The 19,525-nt window shown below is 39.1% G+C and overlaps 2 protein-coding genes across 2 annotated transcripts; both read right to left on the bottom strand.

Moving 5' to 3' along the window:
* Positions 1-706: 706 nt before the first annotated feature.
* Positions 707-13,200, bottom strand: LOC308143784 (uncharacterized protein). The gene is made up of 5 exons (XM_080514701.1): positions 12,887-13,200; positions 11,537-11,639; positions 11,269-11,428; positions 5,982-6,114; positions 707-3,381 (listed from the first exon to the last, which is right to left on the bottom strand). The coding sequence occupies exons 2-5, from the start codon at positions 11,554-11,556 to the stop codon at positions 3,161-3,163; spliced, it is 534 nt and encodes a 177-aa protein (XP_080370827.1). The 5' UTR covers positions 11,557-11,639; positions 12,887-13,200; the 3' UTR covers positions 707-3,160.
* A 293-nt stretch (positions 13,201-13,493) lies between these two features.
* timm21 (translocase of inner mitochondrial membrane 21) lies at positions 13,494-17,022 on the bottom strand. Its single transcript, XM_080514703.1, has 6 exons — positions 16,660-17,022; positions 16,179-16,241; positions 15,972-16,069; positions 15,763-15,836; positions 14,674-14,779; positions 13,494-14,331 (listed from the first exon to the last, which is right to left on the bottom strand). The coding sequence occupies exons 1-6, from the start codon at positions 16,928-16,930 to the stop codon at positions 14,209-14,211; spliced, it is 735 nt and encodes a 244-aa protein (XP_080370829.1). The 5' UTR covers positions 16,931-17,022; the 3' UTR covers positions 13,494-14,208.
* Positions 17,023-19,525: the final 2,503 nt, after the last annotated feature.

The raw sequence follows: 19,525 nt of genomic DNA, 5'->3' as shown, positions 1-19,525 counted from the left end.
CATTTATTTCTAACAAGGAGCCTCACTGACTCTATTATGCAACTGAACAAAAAATTAAGGATGACATAATTTATTCATGATAATAAATTTGTAATGAGAATATGATTACTAATCTATCCATACAGGAAAATAACATCCACCCTCTATTAATGCTCTTATCCAAGATGGAGTTACGGGGGGGCTTGAACTCATCCCAGGAGAAGAGTTCATCAGCATTAACTGGAAAAGTTTCGACTCAACAAAAACAAACAAAACATAAATGAAGAAATGTTTTCCTGTGCGAATGTGCTCGCCACTGCTGTACCGTACCTCCTCATCAGTAGCAGGAGCAATTTAAAGAGTTTCTACATCTAGATTTACAATTCTACCAAAGTTGTATAAAGCAACTCAGTTCCCTTGCATGCAAGACCAGTTGATTAATGTTGGAGAAAGTAATCCTTTCCTTCCTCAGGGGAGGTCGAGTTTTGCACATTCAGATGAGACACTGGCCCTGAACGACTGCTGGAATCCAGTAGAATGATCTCTACTACTTTTTTTTACGATAAGTAAGAAGTTCAGAATTGGTCATTTCAATTTCAAGAAAGTTTTTTTTTCTTTCTTTTACCTGCACTTTTACCTAGAAATAACCTGCCAGCGAGAGCTAACTTTGTGTATGTATTTATGCTTTTCTGCAGCAAACTGGTAAACACAAAGAGGATTCATGCAATATTATATAACAACAGTTTAATACAGAAGATGTATTTATCGCGATCCAGAAAAAAAAGAAGAAGTAATTCCCACCAATCCACAAAGCTACAAAGTGGAGATATTCTGATATGTTGACTACTGTAGGAATGAACAGGAAGTGAACAAACGGGACAAACAGTACAGAAGCAGCCTGTAACACTGTGGTCTGGGAAGTCCATCATCATCATCATCATCATGCCGCTGCTATGTTAGTGATGCGACTTCAAACTTACATTCGATTTGCTTCATGCAGCTTCTCTGCTGCGTCTCTCAGATTGTAAAACCACAGGGACAATTTGGTAAAAGGCATCAGTGACGGACGATTTGTCATCACAATATAAAGAATCACCATTAAAGCACAGCATATATAAACACCGCCCCGCCCCCCCCCCTTTTTTTTTTTCATACTCGTTATAAAACCCAGAAGACATTTATACAGCATTCAGTTCTCTCTCGCTCTCTCGTTTCCCCACATGGTTAGAAACAACACTGATTATAGCGCTGCTTAAACAAACGAGGGGAATGGATTAATTGGGTGCATCTTCTTACAGTGTTTTTTCCAGGTTATGTTCAATGCGATGAGAGAAAAAGCACATTAAAAAAAATTCCCAAAGGGGAAACTATACAATACAAAAAAAAAAAAAACAGAAAATTGGCCGACTTCTGCCAGCTGGTGGCAGATTAACAAAGATTACAAAGAACAGAAAATGTTGTTGTTGCATTTTTGGTTAGTCTTCATCTTGCAACTGTTATGGAAAATAAAAAAAAGCATGAATAACTGAGTTTTGTTTGACCGCAGAAGCCACATAAAATGCAAGTTCAGCTCAAGAGGAGTCTTTGCTCCTAGCCCTGAAAGGTTTTTTTCCACGATTGTTACTTTTTATTTATTTATTTTTTGTTTTTACAAGATTTAACCAAATCAAGCTAAATCTTAAAATGCAAGGCAACAAATCAGATTATCTCACAGCTGGAATTACTCCATAAAAAATATATAGTTTCAAAGCATCTTTAAGCAGCATCCAATTCCGGTGTTAATCGACATCATTTCTTGTCTGCTGTTCATTTATTTCATCCATTTGTTCCTTTACGGACGTCCGCACTCACTTCCATCCACAGATTGCGGCGTCTCGTGAATCGCTGAATGTCTCAGTAAACCCTCAACGCTATATTCAAACATAACCAGTTGCGATGATGGGTTAATTGTCCAAGACAATTAGTTCACCCATTATCACATTGTACTCAAGTGTAGTGAAAGTGATTCACTGAGTACTCTGCCTTAAGTTGAGCAAATTCATAATTGATAGCAAGGTGCCCCGGAATGTAATTAGATTGTTTACACTATAAATATCATATCCAAGCCAGAAACTGCAGTAATGAGGTCAAAACAAAGTCGATACACACGCTCGGTAAAGAGTGCTGGAGAAGTTTGCACTTCAACATTGAAGCGAGTTTTTGCAATCGAGGGAAGAAACTTTATATTTCAGACCTACGTTTCAATGCGAAATTACAAATTAGATATCCAAATAAATATCCAAGGGCTTTATACGGACCTATGAAATAAAAATTTGCACACAGTGTGAAAACATTATAGTTGAAATTGTGTTCAGTAACCACCAGATTCAATCTCATGCTGAATATTAAAAACCCTGAAAAGACGTGAAGGGAAGTGAAGCTGCCAAGAGGATTCGGCCACATTGAAGGAGCTGCAGTACATGATGGCAAGCGCTGAGTTTAGCAATTGATTTGAATTATTTTGATGGTCATAATAGCGGAGATACAAGAGGCCAAAAACTTGACTCCAATTGACATGATTATAAAGTGTTTTTTTGTTGTTTTTTTTAAATGATGTTGAAGAAGTTAAGATGAAATGTATTTTGCTTTAAATCCCCCACAACCGGCCCAATCTACATGGATGCGCAACACTTCGGCTCACTGTGCCATCTCAGACGTCACGCTGCAAACGGGCAGGAACAAAAACTGTCAACCCGACTAGTTTCCTCAATCCTGCTCCTAAAATTAATCTGCAGAAGGAAGTGGCTGCAGATGTACGGTAAGAGACAATTTCACATAATGTATTACATCTGAAAGTGTTTCTTTAATCAGTAGGTGACTGATTCTCTTGGAGCAGAGAGGTCAAGGTTGCCGTGGTAATCCATGCAGGGAGGCAGGCTCTGCCGTCCTGACTGAGGCACACAGGGGCCTGGTTGTCACCCCTTATTGCTAAGCTCACCAGATGACCATTTCTTTGACCAATAAAAAGTAGAAAAACTTGATACTTGAAAAAAAACAACAAAAAAAACCCCACCCCGATAAACACACACGCGCCGACATAAGCGCACACACAAAAACATGGTCTCGTGACGAGAGTCAGGCTGGCAACGATCACTGAGGTTGGATGTAGAAAGGCAGTGCATGGAAAAGGCAAACTGGCTGATTAAGTGGACCTGCTCTCGGACTGGCGCTCGCTGTGGCCGAGCGGGCCTTCTTGGTGACTGACCCGCGCTGGGGGAGAAGGGGTGTAAGGGGGCGGGGCCTCGTTTACGCTAATGGAGTCTCCTCCCTCCGATATAAGAGGAGTGTGATGGGACGTACGAGGGGCATCGGCTTCGTCGCCTTGAGCACACTCGCTGTAGGGAGGGGGCTTCAGATCGTCTTCTGGAAGGGAAGCAGAAAACAATCGGTTCTGTGAAGATGTCATTTCAGAGATAAACATAAATATTGGAAATCATGTAAAAATCTGTGAGGTCTATTTTTTTTCTTCTTCCAAATGCCCAGCAAAAACTTTCTCATAACCTTTCTCTTCTAGAACGGACATGTGGGATAAATCAATCAACCGGCAGTATGGGGAGATTGTCAAGGTCCTGCCAATGGAGCATTTAAGTCCAAGACGACAAGGAAATGAGAAGCTGTGTGATAAGTTGTGGGTAGCTATCCTAAATCACCTCTCAAATGGCATAGCAGACCTGGCACACAAAAGGTACTTTGAAATAAAGTGGCATCCCTGCAATTCGGTCTTGAAGGTACCATCTTTTTTCTGCCCAAACAATGCATTTTGTCATGTAACACCCATATTCTGAGAGCTTTTCCCCCCCACCTTTACCTCGTCTGTATGCGAGGACTTGTCAGGGTTGTATTTTCTGTAATGTTTGTTTTGTTTTCATGTTTGTCATAAAAGTTCATTTAGTTTATTAAAATATTGTTTAAAGCATATTATAATATCAAAATCTAAATTCATGCCTCTGTAATTTTTACATTCCTAATTTAAATTACTTTCTAATGCCATAATACCACAAGCACAATAATGTTTGATGAGTTTTCTCTCACATGATATTTTATGAACAACTGTGCATTTCTATGATGCTGTGAAAGGAAAAGCTTTTTTCAGAAACATCTGCAGACAAAGCAGTGGCTATATCCAATTTACAGCCTACTCGTTGTGAGTCAGCCACACATCAAATGATCAGTTTTATTTGCACAAAAGAATAGAGCCACAATGACATCAGCGACATGTTAGCAAATGAAAAGCGCCATCATGTTTGTATGGCTCCAAAATCAACCTTTACCGCCTTCATTTTTTCAGCACAATTATATTAGTTCTATTACAGCATCTCTGAAAACCCTGCTGATGTCTGCGCTAGGAAAAAGTATCCGATGTGCGGGCGAGATGTAAGCTGCAGCACTGTCTAATAACGTTAGTGGTAAAATGTCACCATTTCCATCGTCTATAACCACATCCTGCTGTCACAGCGAAGGTGCACTTCAGATCAAATAAGATGTCTTTTGCAAGCGAGAACGCTTTGAGACTTGACAAAGGCAGCAGCCACCTCAGTCTGTGCCCTTTTTATGAACCAATAAAGCAATATAAAGAAATAGCAGATCTCTCGATAGTCAATATAAATATTAGGAGGGCAGACCGTCTGGAGAGCACATCAAAAGAAAAAGAAAGAACATCTGATTGATTCAAGGTAGAACTCGAAATAAGAAAAGTGACAATATGAAATAAGGGCATTCAACAAGTGGAAAAGACCTAAAGCATGAGAAAATGGGCCAATGGTTTATGAACTTATAAAGAACCCATTTTCCCCCCTCACTATTTTTGCTACGAAGTGCATATGAGTTAACTCTCGCCTTAAGCATCACATGAGCTATAGATATAGGACTGTGGTATACCAACAGCCCCCCGAGGTGGAGGCTTTCATTTTGATTAAGGTCTGATATAATTTACTCTGACTTCATAAAGGAAACAAAGCAGCTTGTGTGCACATAAGCATGCATGTTAATGCGGTTAAAAAAAAGACACGAGAGACTAAATACGCCCCCCGCACTTGTAAACTGGGCTTCTTTCAACTTCCTTTCTGTTCAGAGCTCTGACGCAGAGTCAAAGTGCGTGTTCATCTCCTACGTTATGCACCTACACATCACTGCGAGAGCAGGTACAGAAATGCAGCAACGGAAACTCAAAGAGCTGTGATAGGTCAACGATACTCTCCGTCTTCTCAACATTTCTCACAAGCCTCCAGTCGACACTGTTCAGCAGAAGAGGAAGAGGCAGTTTGTTCTCTTCCCCTTTTCAGTAACATACAGGGGGGGAAAAAAAACCAAAGAATTTTCCCACACAGTTCCATGCACTACACCACACAACAAATGAACCTATGTAAATGCAACACCAGCAGAGTATTTACGAGCTCGATGAGCTGAACTTCCCTACCATTATGTCAAACACAGTGCAACTGAGGAGATGTAAAGCTTGACAGAATTCGTGTCAAGCTGTTGTGAAGTTGTCAGTACACCAGATGTGAAACGGAACTTTTAGAATCAGTGATATAAGAATTTACAAGTTAAGCTCTCGCATCAAATAAATGTCTGACATAAAACTCATTCATATTTGATGTTACATGGCAATATGGGAACACACAATGATTTGTTTTGGTTTTTGTTTGGACTCTGAATTAATTTCATCCAATCTGTCCAAGATGGTAGCCATGGGGAAAGGGCTGAAGTTAGAAAGGAAACCTAAACTGGAGATGCTCTCAAAAATCGACTGTGACAATTTGAGGTGTTCAACAGCCTGAAAGACCACTGACGTCAGGATTAGAGTGTTGACGGATCAGTGCGAGAACAACACATGTCTACGAAACATAAAGGCAGTTAGGGATGAACAAGTAAAAGAGGGAAAGTTAAGAGAAGGAAGTAGGCTTCCTGGCCCGGACTAAGATCAGTTTGATGAGTAACAAAGCAAAACGTGTTCGCGGTACCTCCAGAGACGGCCTCGTATGGGGGCGGCATGTCCAGGTGGGAAAAGGACGCAGCTGGCGGCAGGGCCGTGGAGGGCTCCTCTATGGACAGATCATCCTGGACACCATACCAACTCGGCCATACAGATGTTTGCTACAAAGAAAGCAAAATGTGCAGTGACTCAAAGATGATAATAATAACAACAATAATAATATATTTTAAATTGCCTTTGGAGCACCCAAGGTCAAAAACAAAATCAACATAATAAGAAAAAAAAACCTGGCAAAAAGGAAAGAAAAACAATATATACAGAAAAGCAGCAGCACAAAAAAAATGTGAACACACAGTTGTGCAAACACATACAAAAATTCAAATAAGAGAAATCTACAAAGTACACACAACTAACACTATTAAAATACCGACTTGGCTGGTTTTACTGTACACACATGGACATGACAGTTCTGCTGGTTGTACGACACTCGATTCCTGCATCTGCTCCTTTAAAAAAAACTTAATTCAGGCTATTTGCTTTAGGCCAATATAGGCAAACAAGTGTAAATACAACACGGAACAAACAAAAAGCAACGAGGGATGAGACGTGTGTTACCGTCAAGACGGACTGTCACACCCCTTTTTATGAGTTCCCGAACATCCAGTCAACCTCATGAGCTATTGACACAATCTCCGTCAAGCTCTCCGAGATGTTTGCTCGTCCATCGCAATAATAAAGTCGCAGTCCGTTTTTCATTTCGGCAGTATGAAATATTCAATTCTTTGAAAAAAAAAACTGATCTGAAGACATTGGAATAATGTCACATCAACGGAATGGCAAAATGATTTTGTAAATTTAATCCAATGGTTTGCAGGCTCTTTGTGTGCACACCTCTCGGATCACTTGGATGATCACAACTCCCTGAAAATGATGTAATCAAAAACATGACTCGAAAAAACAAAAAAAAAACAACCCAAAAACCTGGACGTTGCTTCGGTATTAATAGGCGGGTTGATGAATAATGCAACCCACACGGTGACAAGCACACATGGGCGCACTGACAAATCAGACTTAGTTTTGTCAACAGACGTGAGAGAAAAACTAGATGAAGACATGAACCATCTGGATTTTTCTCTGAGGCTCTGGGAAAACTCTGTGCTTTAATGAACAATCAGCTCCAAGTGGTGCCAAGTGCAGTGCGAGTGTCTCTTCCAGGTTGACGCACAGACAGTCGTCACCGACGCGTTCAACCCAGCATTGTTTACGTTGTTCAATAGAAAGCTCGTGAATGTGCAGGCCTTGAAATGAAGTGTTGGCGGATGTCTAATGGACACATTTCTATGTAGAAGCAAAACCCCACCCTCATGTCTGTGTCAGGGTCTGTTACTGTATTTCTAAACATTATTAGTAATTCTTTATGCCCACACAAATGTAACATGCACTTCAGAGCCACAGCATTAAGCAATCTAATTTACTTCGGCGTTTACACACGAGTACAATGACCTGCTTGCAGTTAAAGCGAGCATCAAAATGGAGAATAAAGGTGATTTCAGGGACTTTGAACGCCACGTGGTTTTGGTGCCAGATGACCCAGTTTGAGTATTTCACAAACTCTTCATCTATCAGAGGCCCAACAGGAGAACTTATCAGACTTAACAGAGAGCAGCAGAAGTTTCCCCACTAAACGTTTGCCATTTTTAAAACGATGACAAACATATAATCATTCAAATAAGTAAATGTTACAAGGCATAAAGTAGAAGATTTTTTTTAAGTGGTTTTTTGTTTGTTTCTGGAGTCGCCGTTTCTGCTGCTACACTCATCACTGGGTTGGAAATTGGTCAAAACAAGTTGGAAAAAGGGATGCAGCCTGCTGCGTATCAGTGGTTCACACAGATGGTGATGGTGTAATGATGTGGGAGATATTTTCTTGGCACACCATGGACCTTTTGTGTTGTTGCTGACCATGTCTATCCTTTAATGACCACGGTGTAACAAGTTTCCTATTGCTGCTTCCAGCAGGAGAACGCACTGTATTGCAAAGCTTCAATCATCCCAACGTGGTTTCTTGAAATATGATGACAATAGCTTTACAGGATTGAACAAGTCTCCACAGTTGCCAAGGATCCACGCAACAAATCAACTTTGGTGGAAAAATATATTCATATCATGGATGAGCAGCTGGAAAATCTACAGCGACTGTGAGAGGCGGACAATAGGAACGATGATCTCAAAGGACATCAACATTTTGTGGATGAAAGCAAAGCGTGTTCTAATCCAGCATGACCAATGTGCATCCGATGTGGCGGCAGGTGAGAGTATATGTCAAAAGGAATAGGAGACATTTTTTCCAACATCTTTCAGCAATTCCTTTCTGATCGTCTCCGTCTCACTTCACCTCCTGTCTTCTCCATGTCCACTTCCACTCATTCCATAAATCTTATCAAGTCGTTCCATTCTCTTCACGCTTGGCAGCTCCAGCTTCAATATATCTTGTAGTTCTCCTCAGCACATGTACAAAACATCTCAACCTGGCCTCTCGAGCTTTCTCTCTGATCTCTTCATTTTTAAGTCTGCCAATGCTTCTCACACCCCAAGACAAGCTCAGCGACGTTAGACAGGCCATTGTTACCATCATTGCCCATCGCAATGCTGTCTTGTGAGGCTTCCAGTTCACTCTTATCCCTCCGTCACATCAGCCCCGACCCTCATCTCCATTCACTCCAGCCTGCCTGCACTCTCTCCTTCACCTCTTTTGCACTTGACTCAACTATTCATTTCCTCCACTCGTTACTGAGTCACCTTTCCATTGCCTCCCCTCTTGTACACACACTGCTTGGCTTATATACATTTGTTCCACACCTGTATGGAATTTAAAAAAGTGCAGCCGTGTTGAACCGACGTGTTCAATGTGTCCCGACTGAAATGTTGCTAAACTTGCTCAGATAGACTTAGACATTGGCACAATGACTTGCATTGCACACGTCACTTTTAAAATTATACGCTAAGTTAGCTTTGTGGTGTAAAGAAGGCCCGTACAGATGGAGTGGATCAGCGAAGATCAACGTGATGACCTTGCAGACAGACGTCTTAATGAACTCTAATTTGCCATCTTGTTGTTGTGGATGTTGTATGAGATGATGAGGAATGAGGCCACACAGACAGAGCATGGCAAATTCAAGGTAATTACTGCAGCAATACCTGCAAATAGATTGTGAAGATACAGAACTGTGATATGTTTGAGCAAACTCAAACAGGATCCTTGAATCAAACACATGCTGTACTGTAAACATTACTGAAGTGTCTAGTTACCATCTTAAAACAAAAAAAAAGAAAAGCCAGAGAAGTAAGTGGACCGAAACCAATCAAAACAAAGTCTTGTATCCCATAAATTATTAACTATATTAATTTCTATTCACGACAATCTATCAAATGTTTTTTTTTTCCTCATGGTTATACTGGTAGCTGTGAATAAGTCAGTGCACAAGCAAGTGATACTACATCATTTGAGCCCAGGAGCCACATTGTCTTGGCATTTCACCAGAAAATGTTCAGGGTACCGGGTTATGGATGACCGGGCAGCCAACATGCTGCACATTCCATTAAAATCTAAACAGGGAGCATTATCCACTCAAAATGGCACAGGGGGCAAAGGGGAGAGAAAGAAACAAAAGAAGAAAAATGGAGGCAGAGTGCTGAGAAATGGGCTTAAGACTTGTGAAACAAGGAGACAGTTTTTAAGAAAAGAAAAAAAAAAAAAGAAGATAAAAAGTATACTTTAACCAGCTAAAAAGGATTGGGGTGTCGATTTATTACAAATGTAGCATTTAAAGTTATGAGAAAGGCGGCTTTAAGCTGGACTGTATCGTCTCCTCAAATCAGATAAATAGTTTGAAAAGCATACAGGATGTCACAACCGGTCCGGGGAAATCCAAGACCTTTTCAGCTGCACTACCCGATTAATATGGTTTCTTATAAATTGGGCATTTCCTGTTGCACAAATAGTCTAAAGAGAGATAAAAATATTACTGTCTGTGCCTCGTACATGGCGCTACCACAGCGACAGAAAATAGCTCAAAGTTTGCAGAAGAAAAGTTTAAATGGCACCTTTTGAAGCAGAAAAATGAGTTTCTACCTCTGACATTAATGCAGCACTTTTTGAACAAGCTCTGAAGCAGTAGATGAAATGGGCAGGAAAGAAACCCATTTTATATAATTCACTAAATATTTTGGGAAGGTTCTGAGTCATGGAGATTGCTTCCAGGTGTTTTAGAGGCAGTAAAGTTTAAAGACCCGGAGGGAAGCACAAATATGATGTTTGAATGTGTGGCTTAAGCTCGAAAACTGCAAAAAACTAATGATGAGAGGGAACATCACTATTCTGGATACATAATTGAAGACGATTACAAAATGACACTTACAAGGCATTTAAAGGGAGTAAAACAAATGTTGCATTTTAGTGCCTGCCAATTCCTAAATGAGTACGAACTGCACGTGCTAAGAGCCTGCGAACTGAACAAAAAGATATCTATGAAGGTCATGCTCAGCTCAAACAAACCACAAACGTATCACAATCTCAAGCAAGTGAAGCTCCAGAAGAGGCTGTGGTTCTCCTCTATATATTTCATGACTTACATGAGACGAGTTAATCAAGTCGATACTGACATTTCTTTGGGAAACACAAGGCTACTTCAGATCTCCCAAAATAAAGACGACCTTGAAAAAAGGGACACATTGGCGCCTGTAAAACCAGACGTCCGTGCCTTCTTGTCTCTGGTTCTTACTTGCGATATTTGCACAGCAAAGTACTCACATGCATGGAAAGAATTTTACAAGAAATAACGGTGCACTCACAGCGTTGCCCACGTGTGACCTGCAATGCCCGACCTGTGTCAGTGAGGTCAAACACAACGGAAAGACACAAGCTCCGGCAAACCATAGAGCTGAATGCATCAAGACACGACCACAAAGTTATTCACTATGTTAGTAAAAGTGAAACGTAGCCTACTAGAGTAAATGTGAAGGACTAAAAATCAGACGCAAAAACTCCCCACCAAAAAAACCCCCAAAAAACACAGCACAGCCATGACCTGACTCAACTGTCTCTTTTCACTCAGGGTAACACCAACAAGTCTCCCAGCTAACGTAAAGAGACCTTCTTAATAACAAAAGCCCTTGAATCTGTGTACACTCATGCGCAACAATAATAAAGATATACCCTGGAGGGAAAAAACCACTTCAGCAGCTGACAGCCACATTATACATTACGGATGCAAGACACTTTAGTGTTTTTGGTGCATGCAGGGATCAGCACTTACGCTCTGTCTCTCACACATCTGATGAAGATAGGCCCTTCCTCCTACAATCACTATCTGGGCATTGCGTGGGTTGCTCAGGTATGCTGCCAGCTGCCTCTGTCTTGACCGGTACCAGCACACATAGAAGAATATCTTTATGATGATGAAGATGATGACAACTCTGTAAAGGGGGGAGGACAATAAAAATTAGATGAAACCATGAGATTGTGCATTGGTTTAAAACAACTCATACAAGAGGTTGCAATTTTGAAACTTGAGTTATACTCACATGTACCAGTACAGCTCCATTTCTATGAGATGTCAGTCACTGGGAAGAGAGTCTCATAGCTAAGGAATAACTTCTTGATTCCTGGCCAAAAACACAGCTTCACCTAAAAACAGAAAATAGTTCCCATCAACAATATATTTTACAATGCTTTTAATCATTACTCATTTAAACAAATTAAAGAACAGACAAATGTCTTAAATGAAGCAATATAAACTCTTGAATGTTGCATATCGGACATGAGAAGCACACACTCCATTTTAGGTTTTAACATTCACATCTACAAATAAATGCCACTCACTGAGATGTAAGATTGGACAGAACAGTGCATGTGTGTCACACACAGGTTTCTATGTATGGTTGTTTTCTGAGTTTGAGCGTATTGCTAATTAGCTGTGGGCTGAGAATGAACTTGAAACATTTCTGTCTCTATAATTCCTTGGGAGTAAAAGCAAGAGTAGCATGCTCTTTGCAACCGGCAGCTATTATAAACTGTAAAGACTGTATTATTCCTATTGGAAGACATACATTTTCATGGAATGTATTTAATAGAAAATTGCCAGCAACAATAAGGGTCACTTCACTGTTTCACAAATCTGCCAAGTTCTGGCTTATTATATAATAAGAGACATGTGATCATTAAGAAGAGCTGTTACAAAGTTGTTATTTTCCTGAACTTTGTGAATATAGTATCTATTTGGTATTGATGGTTTCTGACTGAATGCTTTCGATTTATTTAATGTGTTTCGTTCAGTTCTTTTCCTTGTTAACCCTGAATCATATGACCCCACTTGGGCTAACCTTGCGTCATTTCAGCTTTGTTTCTGTTAAGTAGTAAACATTTGTATCAATCAAAAACAATAAATAAATGAATACTATAAATGAAATCAAGTTCCCCTTTAAAACTTCAACGTAAACCTCCAGAGAATGTTGGGTATGTGACACTCAGGGAGAGAGATTCATCTTGAAATTGTATGATGGTTTTTAAAGTACTTTTTCAAAAGAAAAAAAAAGACGCAAATTGCTAATAAAACTCTTTAATCTAGCCTCGATCTAGCCACGACTTGATCCAACTTCTTAGTAGTTGGGCGCAGCAATGTTGTGAAAAACAGAATAAATATGAAGGCAGATCAAATGAACAAAGAATAGGAATATTGTGTGGAAATCGTTTTGGAAACACTAATTATCTTATTCTGATTCAGACAATATTTCGGAGCACTGAACCATCAGACCTCGAAAAAAAACCCACTTTCTCTAACTTAGAACAGATGGCAAGTAAAGCACGGCAGCAAATTCGTTATATTACCATCACGTTTCACATAAACAAATATAGCAAAGAGGTGGTGAACTTACTTATATGCGACAGAAGTGTGTTCTGGATTAGCTGGCCAGGTGATCCATTTCCCCCTTTTTTTTTACTCCAGGTGTCTGCTGAGGCTAGCTCGGCTAAGCTAACATGTAGCAGGCCACAACAACAAGAACCGCTACACCATTTACACCCGCCGCTAACTCGACACCAGCGATAGCGGGAAAGCTTTACCAACCCACCTTATTGGTATCGTATTCAACCTCAGTGGACAACCACTTAATGGGCTCCCCTCAGAGGTTACAATGAGGAAATAAGTAAAGCAGCCCTGGAGAGTTTTAGCAAACTGAGCTAGCTCATCTCTGTTGTTCACACAGTGGGCGGTGCTCATGGCTTGTGCTGCCTTCACGGGTAATTGTAAACATGGCGACTTCCTTCAACACAATTCAAAACGCGGCATGTCAGAGTTGAAATATAATAAAATCAATCAAACTTATGTTTTACTCATATCTCTCAAAAGCAAGGTTTACAAAAAAAAAACCCCAACTACGTTCGTTTTTCAGGTTTTTTTAATTAATTTATAATTTCCCGAGGGGTCCTGAAGATACCAAAAGTTCAAAAGACAATTTAAACAACCAAAATAAAGTACATCAATATTTTACGCATAAAATATGCATCAGAAAAATAAAACAAAACGCTAATTCAAGAAAAAAGTTCTTCCTAACATTCCATTTAAATCTAGTGTATTGAAAAATCTGGTTTCTTGATTAGATCAATCAAAGACATTTGATAAAAAAAATAAACATTAAAAATAGTTTCCCAAAGAGTCACAATTTATATTTTTATAAAACCAGTATGAAATGCATGACAAACGATCAACATTGCAATGGTTTGCTTCCATCTAGTGGACTTTGTATAGTAATGCACGACATTAATCCAAGAGTCAAACAAGCCTTGTGTATCCAGGAAAAAAAGTGTAGTCTATGAAAAAACTTTTAAAGCCAGAAAAATATGCCCCTCAACTAAAAGAAACTGAACAAACGACGACAGAAAACATCCTCAAATGATGGACAGATGCTGTTTCTAATTGAACGTGTTCCTCTGCAGATGACAAAAATGTATTTTTTATTGTCATTTATAATCATCCCCAATATTTTCCCAGTAAACAAACAAGCAAACAAAACCAATTTCAACCACAGAAGAGATAGAATTCACAAATTAACAGTTTATATGTCATTTGATTGCTGAGCACGACACTGTGGCTTCAAAGTCCATCTCAGCTATAATTGTTTCCACATGACATTGGGATGGAATTGAAATATTGTATTCCTCATTTGCTCAGTACTCCTGAAATGTATGGCAGGTGGTGTCACAGAAGAGAAACATCTGACAATCGTTTTGATCGGTTGTCTTCGACAACGATGCTCCTTCTGGGATAGATGTCCATCTCCACAAATATGTAACGAAACTCATATTTGCCAGTTTCGGGATTCTGTAAAATCAAACGATTGATTAACAGTCATCTCAATTTAACAGACAATGACACAGTAGCTTTTAAATCTGTATTTGCATTTTATTCCTGTTTATGTTTTTACTGAAACTGTGAAGCGCTTTGTGACCTTGGTCTGTGAAAGGCACTGTATAAATAAAGTTTACTTACTTACTTACTAGCTACATGGTATCTATGGCACACAAAGGTACTTATAGGTTTTAAAAATATTTCACATTTACGATGACTAAAATGGTTTTATTTGGACAAAGCTGCTTCAACGGGCATCTTGAATTTTCAATTATTGAAAAAAAATAAGCATTTTGAATTGGGACATATACTCACCTCCTTTGACTCTGAATGCACAATTCCTTTGAGGCCCGGCTCAGAGCCTTCAATGTAAAACTTAAGTCTCATGTGCTTCAGTCCGTCCTTCAGGTATTCCAAATGACTAAGGAATAAATAGACAAATAAATACACAAATCAGATTAAAAAAATCGATCATATCAACAACAGAGAATTACGCAACACAGGAAAGGAATGTTTGTGGTAATTCAGTAGCTACACAGGGCTGGCTTGTTACAGTAGTCAAAGGGAAGGGGATTGTGGCCTCTTCAAGCACTTTTTTCGTACCAAAAATGATTCAAACCAGGGAATGTAGTGATTACCAGTTACCTCATAGTGAGGGGGTCATCAGATCAAGTTTTAGGGGACTTTCTGAGTGGAATTTGTATGTTGTCCTTGTACTCCAGTTTCCACCCAGCATTTGAGACTGATTAGTGGTTCTTGATTGGCAGCAGCTTTAAATGCAAGTGTGTGTGGTTGTCTGTCTCTCTGTGTTCACCCTGTGAGGAATGGGTGACCCTTCCTGCACCAATACTCAAATGGTATCAGCTCTCAATCTCTGCAGTTAAATGAAGCAGTACTGAAGATAGACTGATGGGATTCAAATTGTCAATGTTTTAGATCAATGAGAAACAGTGACACTTAGTGGTAGAATTGAAGTATAGCCGTTGGTTCAGTGAACAATCTTAGGACATTTATGAAATAGAACCCGAGTAAAGCTGTGTGTTTGGTGGCATCAATGGTTGTCACTGATGCTACTTCTGTTTGTTTGTGCAATACCATGAACCTAAATGGTGGACAATATAATTAATGACAGGTTTTACTCACCAAAAGCAAGACAACGTTATAGATACCATATACAGTTTGGGAAATTAGCCAGAGATCACTCTAGCCATTTTGCTCCATTTGGGTACATTTACAGTTTTATTCTTTAACATGAGTTAAGGTGAGATTTCTTAGTAGCAGTTTAAGTTAAGAGTTTTAGCTATTTATTTGTCATTTGTAGTTAGGAACGACATGTGTTATGTCAATACACAGCACTTGAATGAACTGATACAAGCTGTTTGGCGATCTCTGCAAAGTGCTCACCTGACTTGCTGCCTCCTTCCTCGACGTGTCGTCTCGCCATAACACTTCAATGGCTCTCCAAATGCACCAATCACCTACATTTTAAATAAAAATAAATGTTGAAAAAAACCTTCTAGATTTGTACTTTCACATAGAATCCGTTACACAACAAGTTATACAGTTCCAAGAATATGTTTTTACATTAAAAACCCATTTCATGTCATTCTCACCTCTGGATGTGACTTGACTTTATCAAAAGCTTTACTGTAGACTTTATTTGGACTTGTGGAAGAGAACAGCTCCTGGAACACCACGTATAAAAGCGCCCCTAACAAACACAAAATGAGCACTCATATTTACTATTGGACTTGAGGAAATTATAAATGGGCAGGTTAGTAATGGCAGCTCTGTTCTTGAAATCTTCCAGCTAGACTCACCTGTCACTCCGAAACCAATGAGCACAACTATTAAGTAGGTGAAATCTTTGCCAGCTTCTTTCACTGCAAGGCAGAGATGGTTGTTATTGGACAGTCTGTCAACTGCAACAGCTTAACGACTAAATAAATAACACGCTTTTGGAAAGTCTTTTTTTTTTTAAAGGTTTCTTTCGGGACAATTTTGAAATCGTAGATTGATTGAGTTACTGAAATCATTTTTGACCTGATTTGTTTGATTAATGTATTTTATTACCTTCACAGTCATTAGATAGATAGATAGATAGATAGATAGATAGATAGATAGATAGATAGATAGATAGATAGATAGATAGATAGATAGATAGATAGATAGATAGATAGATAGATAGATAGATAGATAGATAGATAGATAGATAGGCATTAGATTTTATTTCAACTCAATGTTGCAGAGTTGCATTGCCAATAATGTCATTACGCAGTGAGGCGTGTTTGTTTTGCTCACCCTTTTGCGCCGCTGAAATCTTGGGGCTCCCACTTTGATACCTGGACACAGACTTGTCTCCCTCCTCGGGGCTGCTCTTCTGATTTCTGGCTGTGCAGTGCACCGAAAAGCCCCGCAGCCTGAGGACAGGTGAAGGAAGGGCCTCCCTGAAGAGCAGCCGTGGTGTGACCGCCCTGTTCGGACTCAGAGTGAGTTTACATGTGTGCACGGAGAGGACTGAGGCTGTGTGGAGTCTTCTGTGCAAGACTTTCAAAAGCTGCGTGTAAGCCATGACTGAAGCGGCACGAAAACGCAATACCTGCACTATCGAGCGGTACAAACGTGTAAAAGTCAGTTAATGACCTACATAAATACACAATATACGACACCAACCTAGTTTACAACAGGGCAGTGCGTCAAATCGTGTGCGCTTGTGAGGCGCATGGTTATGACGTCATGCGCTGTAAAAGCGCACCCGTTTTATTATAAGTGTGGATTTCGATACAAATAGACCAAAATATGAAACGTTAATTGATTACGTTGTGTATGTACCTGCATGCCCTATTTCAACTCTATCATTAAAGAGAAAAACTGAATTTGTACGTGAAACATAAATGTATTGGAGTGCATTTCAAAAGTTTGCTTTTAATTCAGTAAACAAGTAATTTTTTTTAAATTGCACTTCTAAATCGAAATCAGACTGTTTTGCCACTTTTGCATGTTTGTAGTATTCAACACAATTCTTTTATTACCTGTTCTTTATTAAGAATATGATATAGTTTACCGTGATCCGTTAAGATGGTGTCAATAGTTACAAAGAACTTTCAAACATGCACATTTGTGCATTTGAACACAGATGTTTTAAATTTTTATCTTAATCAAGAATTTAAGTATTTGTATAGGCTTTTCCAAAATCGGTTTGAAGTAATGAGTATTTAATGAAAAAAACTGTTTGAGGTTCTGTATTTTTATACCACCAGACATGGTTTAATTTCCAAATTGAAAAGATACCTTTTAAAATTGTACTAAAACCCATTCCCATATTGTTGCTGATCCCATTCAGGGTGGTATTTGATGTAACCTGCACAGAACACAGGGGATATCAGTGACTTGTTTTGTTCAAAATCTGGTAAACCCCCCTTAAAAACAACTTTTAAAAAAATGTTAAGAAAACTTAATTTATCGGTTTTCTATGTACAATATGTTTTTGAAGTCTGGCATCACTTTCAGCCTTTTCCATCAATATGGTAAAATGTTCATTTCATCACAGAAAACTTGAATACCTTTATAAATTCATGTAATCAAACATTAAGCGATATGCAATCTCAATGTAGAAAGCTTATATTTTATATTTGTCTATTTGTGATGCTATTGTTATTTGCCATGATCTTAAACAGCTGTAAAAACATCACACATAGAAATGAGATGGAAATAAAACTTTACATTACACAAAACACTGTGAGAAAGACAGTGACACTACATAATGCTCTCTTGTATTTCTTCCCATGTCTATTTCCCCTCTGTCAATTAGTTAGCATCCCGAATCTAATTCAAACATTCCCAGAAGCAGTACTGATGACGAGATAATAGAACAGAAAATTAGATCACAATAAAATCAGTAAACATTAGTTTATTGAAAACATTCGGTCCAGCATTATCTTAATGTGTTATCAAATGAAAATGCAAATGGTTGAAAAGAACACCACAATGTAATGTGATATGACAAGGAGGAAGACAGAAAAACAAGTACATTAAAGCATTAGAAAAATGACATTAAACAAAGGTTAGTTGATGAGCCAGTAGAATCATGTTTGCACCCAATAATGCTGTTTAACATCACTTTATTTCATACATCCTGTTTGGTTGTTTTCTCACCCGGTCCTTTCAGTTAGTGTTTTGATACAAAAAACAACCTGATACTCTACTGTAAAGACATGACATCGAAATAGGAACTATGAGAAATCAACTGCTGAAATATGCAGTTCCGTCATTTGATCATCACATGTAAATGATTTAAAAAACCTGATTTTCTTTTTCTTTTCTCCACAAACATCTTTACATTAAAGGTACCGTACCCCCCCCCTCCCCCCCACACCCAAAACAAACAAAAAAAAAAAAAAAAACCCAACAAACCCCCCCCCCCCCAAAAAAACCCAAAACCCTTCAGTCCTGTGTCTGAAATTATTGGAACTCCATGGCTCATCAATCCCAGCCAGGAAAATACACCTCTGTAGTCCAAAGCAAAGGAGAAAAAAAAAAGAAGACTAGATGCATACATCATAAACCTTTTTTTTTTCTTTTAAATAGAAATTCCTCATCACAACACTCTACATTTGTAAAGTTGCTGATGGCAACAGTTCAATCAAGATGCACATGGGAGAGAAGAAACCTCAGCTCCGAATGCTGTCAAACTCGGCAAGATGCAGTTGCAGAGTGATGCATCTGTCTGATGTATCTGCAGAGAAATGAAAACACTATTACTTCAGGTCCGCTGTGGGCCCTGCGCTCTTATCCGGATCTGCCTGGGCTGCGTGCGATTGGATTGATTCAGACTTACTTAATTAGTAGGGTGTCCACCTCCATCTACAAATTGGCAGATGAGTTTGTGACTTTGTGTGAAGGTTTAGTTAAGAGAGAGTGAAGAAGAGAGAGACAGAAGGCAAAAGAGCAATGAGTATATGTGGCAGCTGTGCTCCGCATTCTTCTAAAACGAGCGTTTCGTGAAACGGAGACAACACGTGTACAGAAAAGAAAACGTCTTTTATTGAGAATTTTGCAGGTATATATGTCTGCGTATGACTGTGCATATGGAAGAAAAAGAGTGAAGCAGTAAATAATACACACAACACTGAACACAGAAAAAAAAATGCACACACAGATGAAAAAT

The sequence above is a fragment of the Blennius ocellaris genome (genome assembly GCF_963422515.1).
Source record: "Blennius ocellaris genome assembly, chromosome: 19".
Classification (NCBI taxonomy): Eukaryota; Metazoa; Chordata; class Actinopteri; order Blenniiformes; family Blenniidae; genus Blennius; species Blennius ocellaris.
This window is presented reverse-complemented; position numbering and strand designations above follow the sequence as displayed.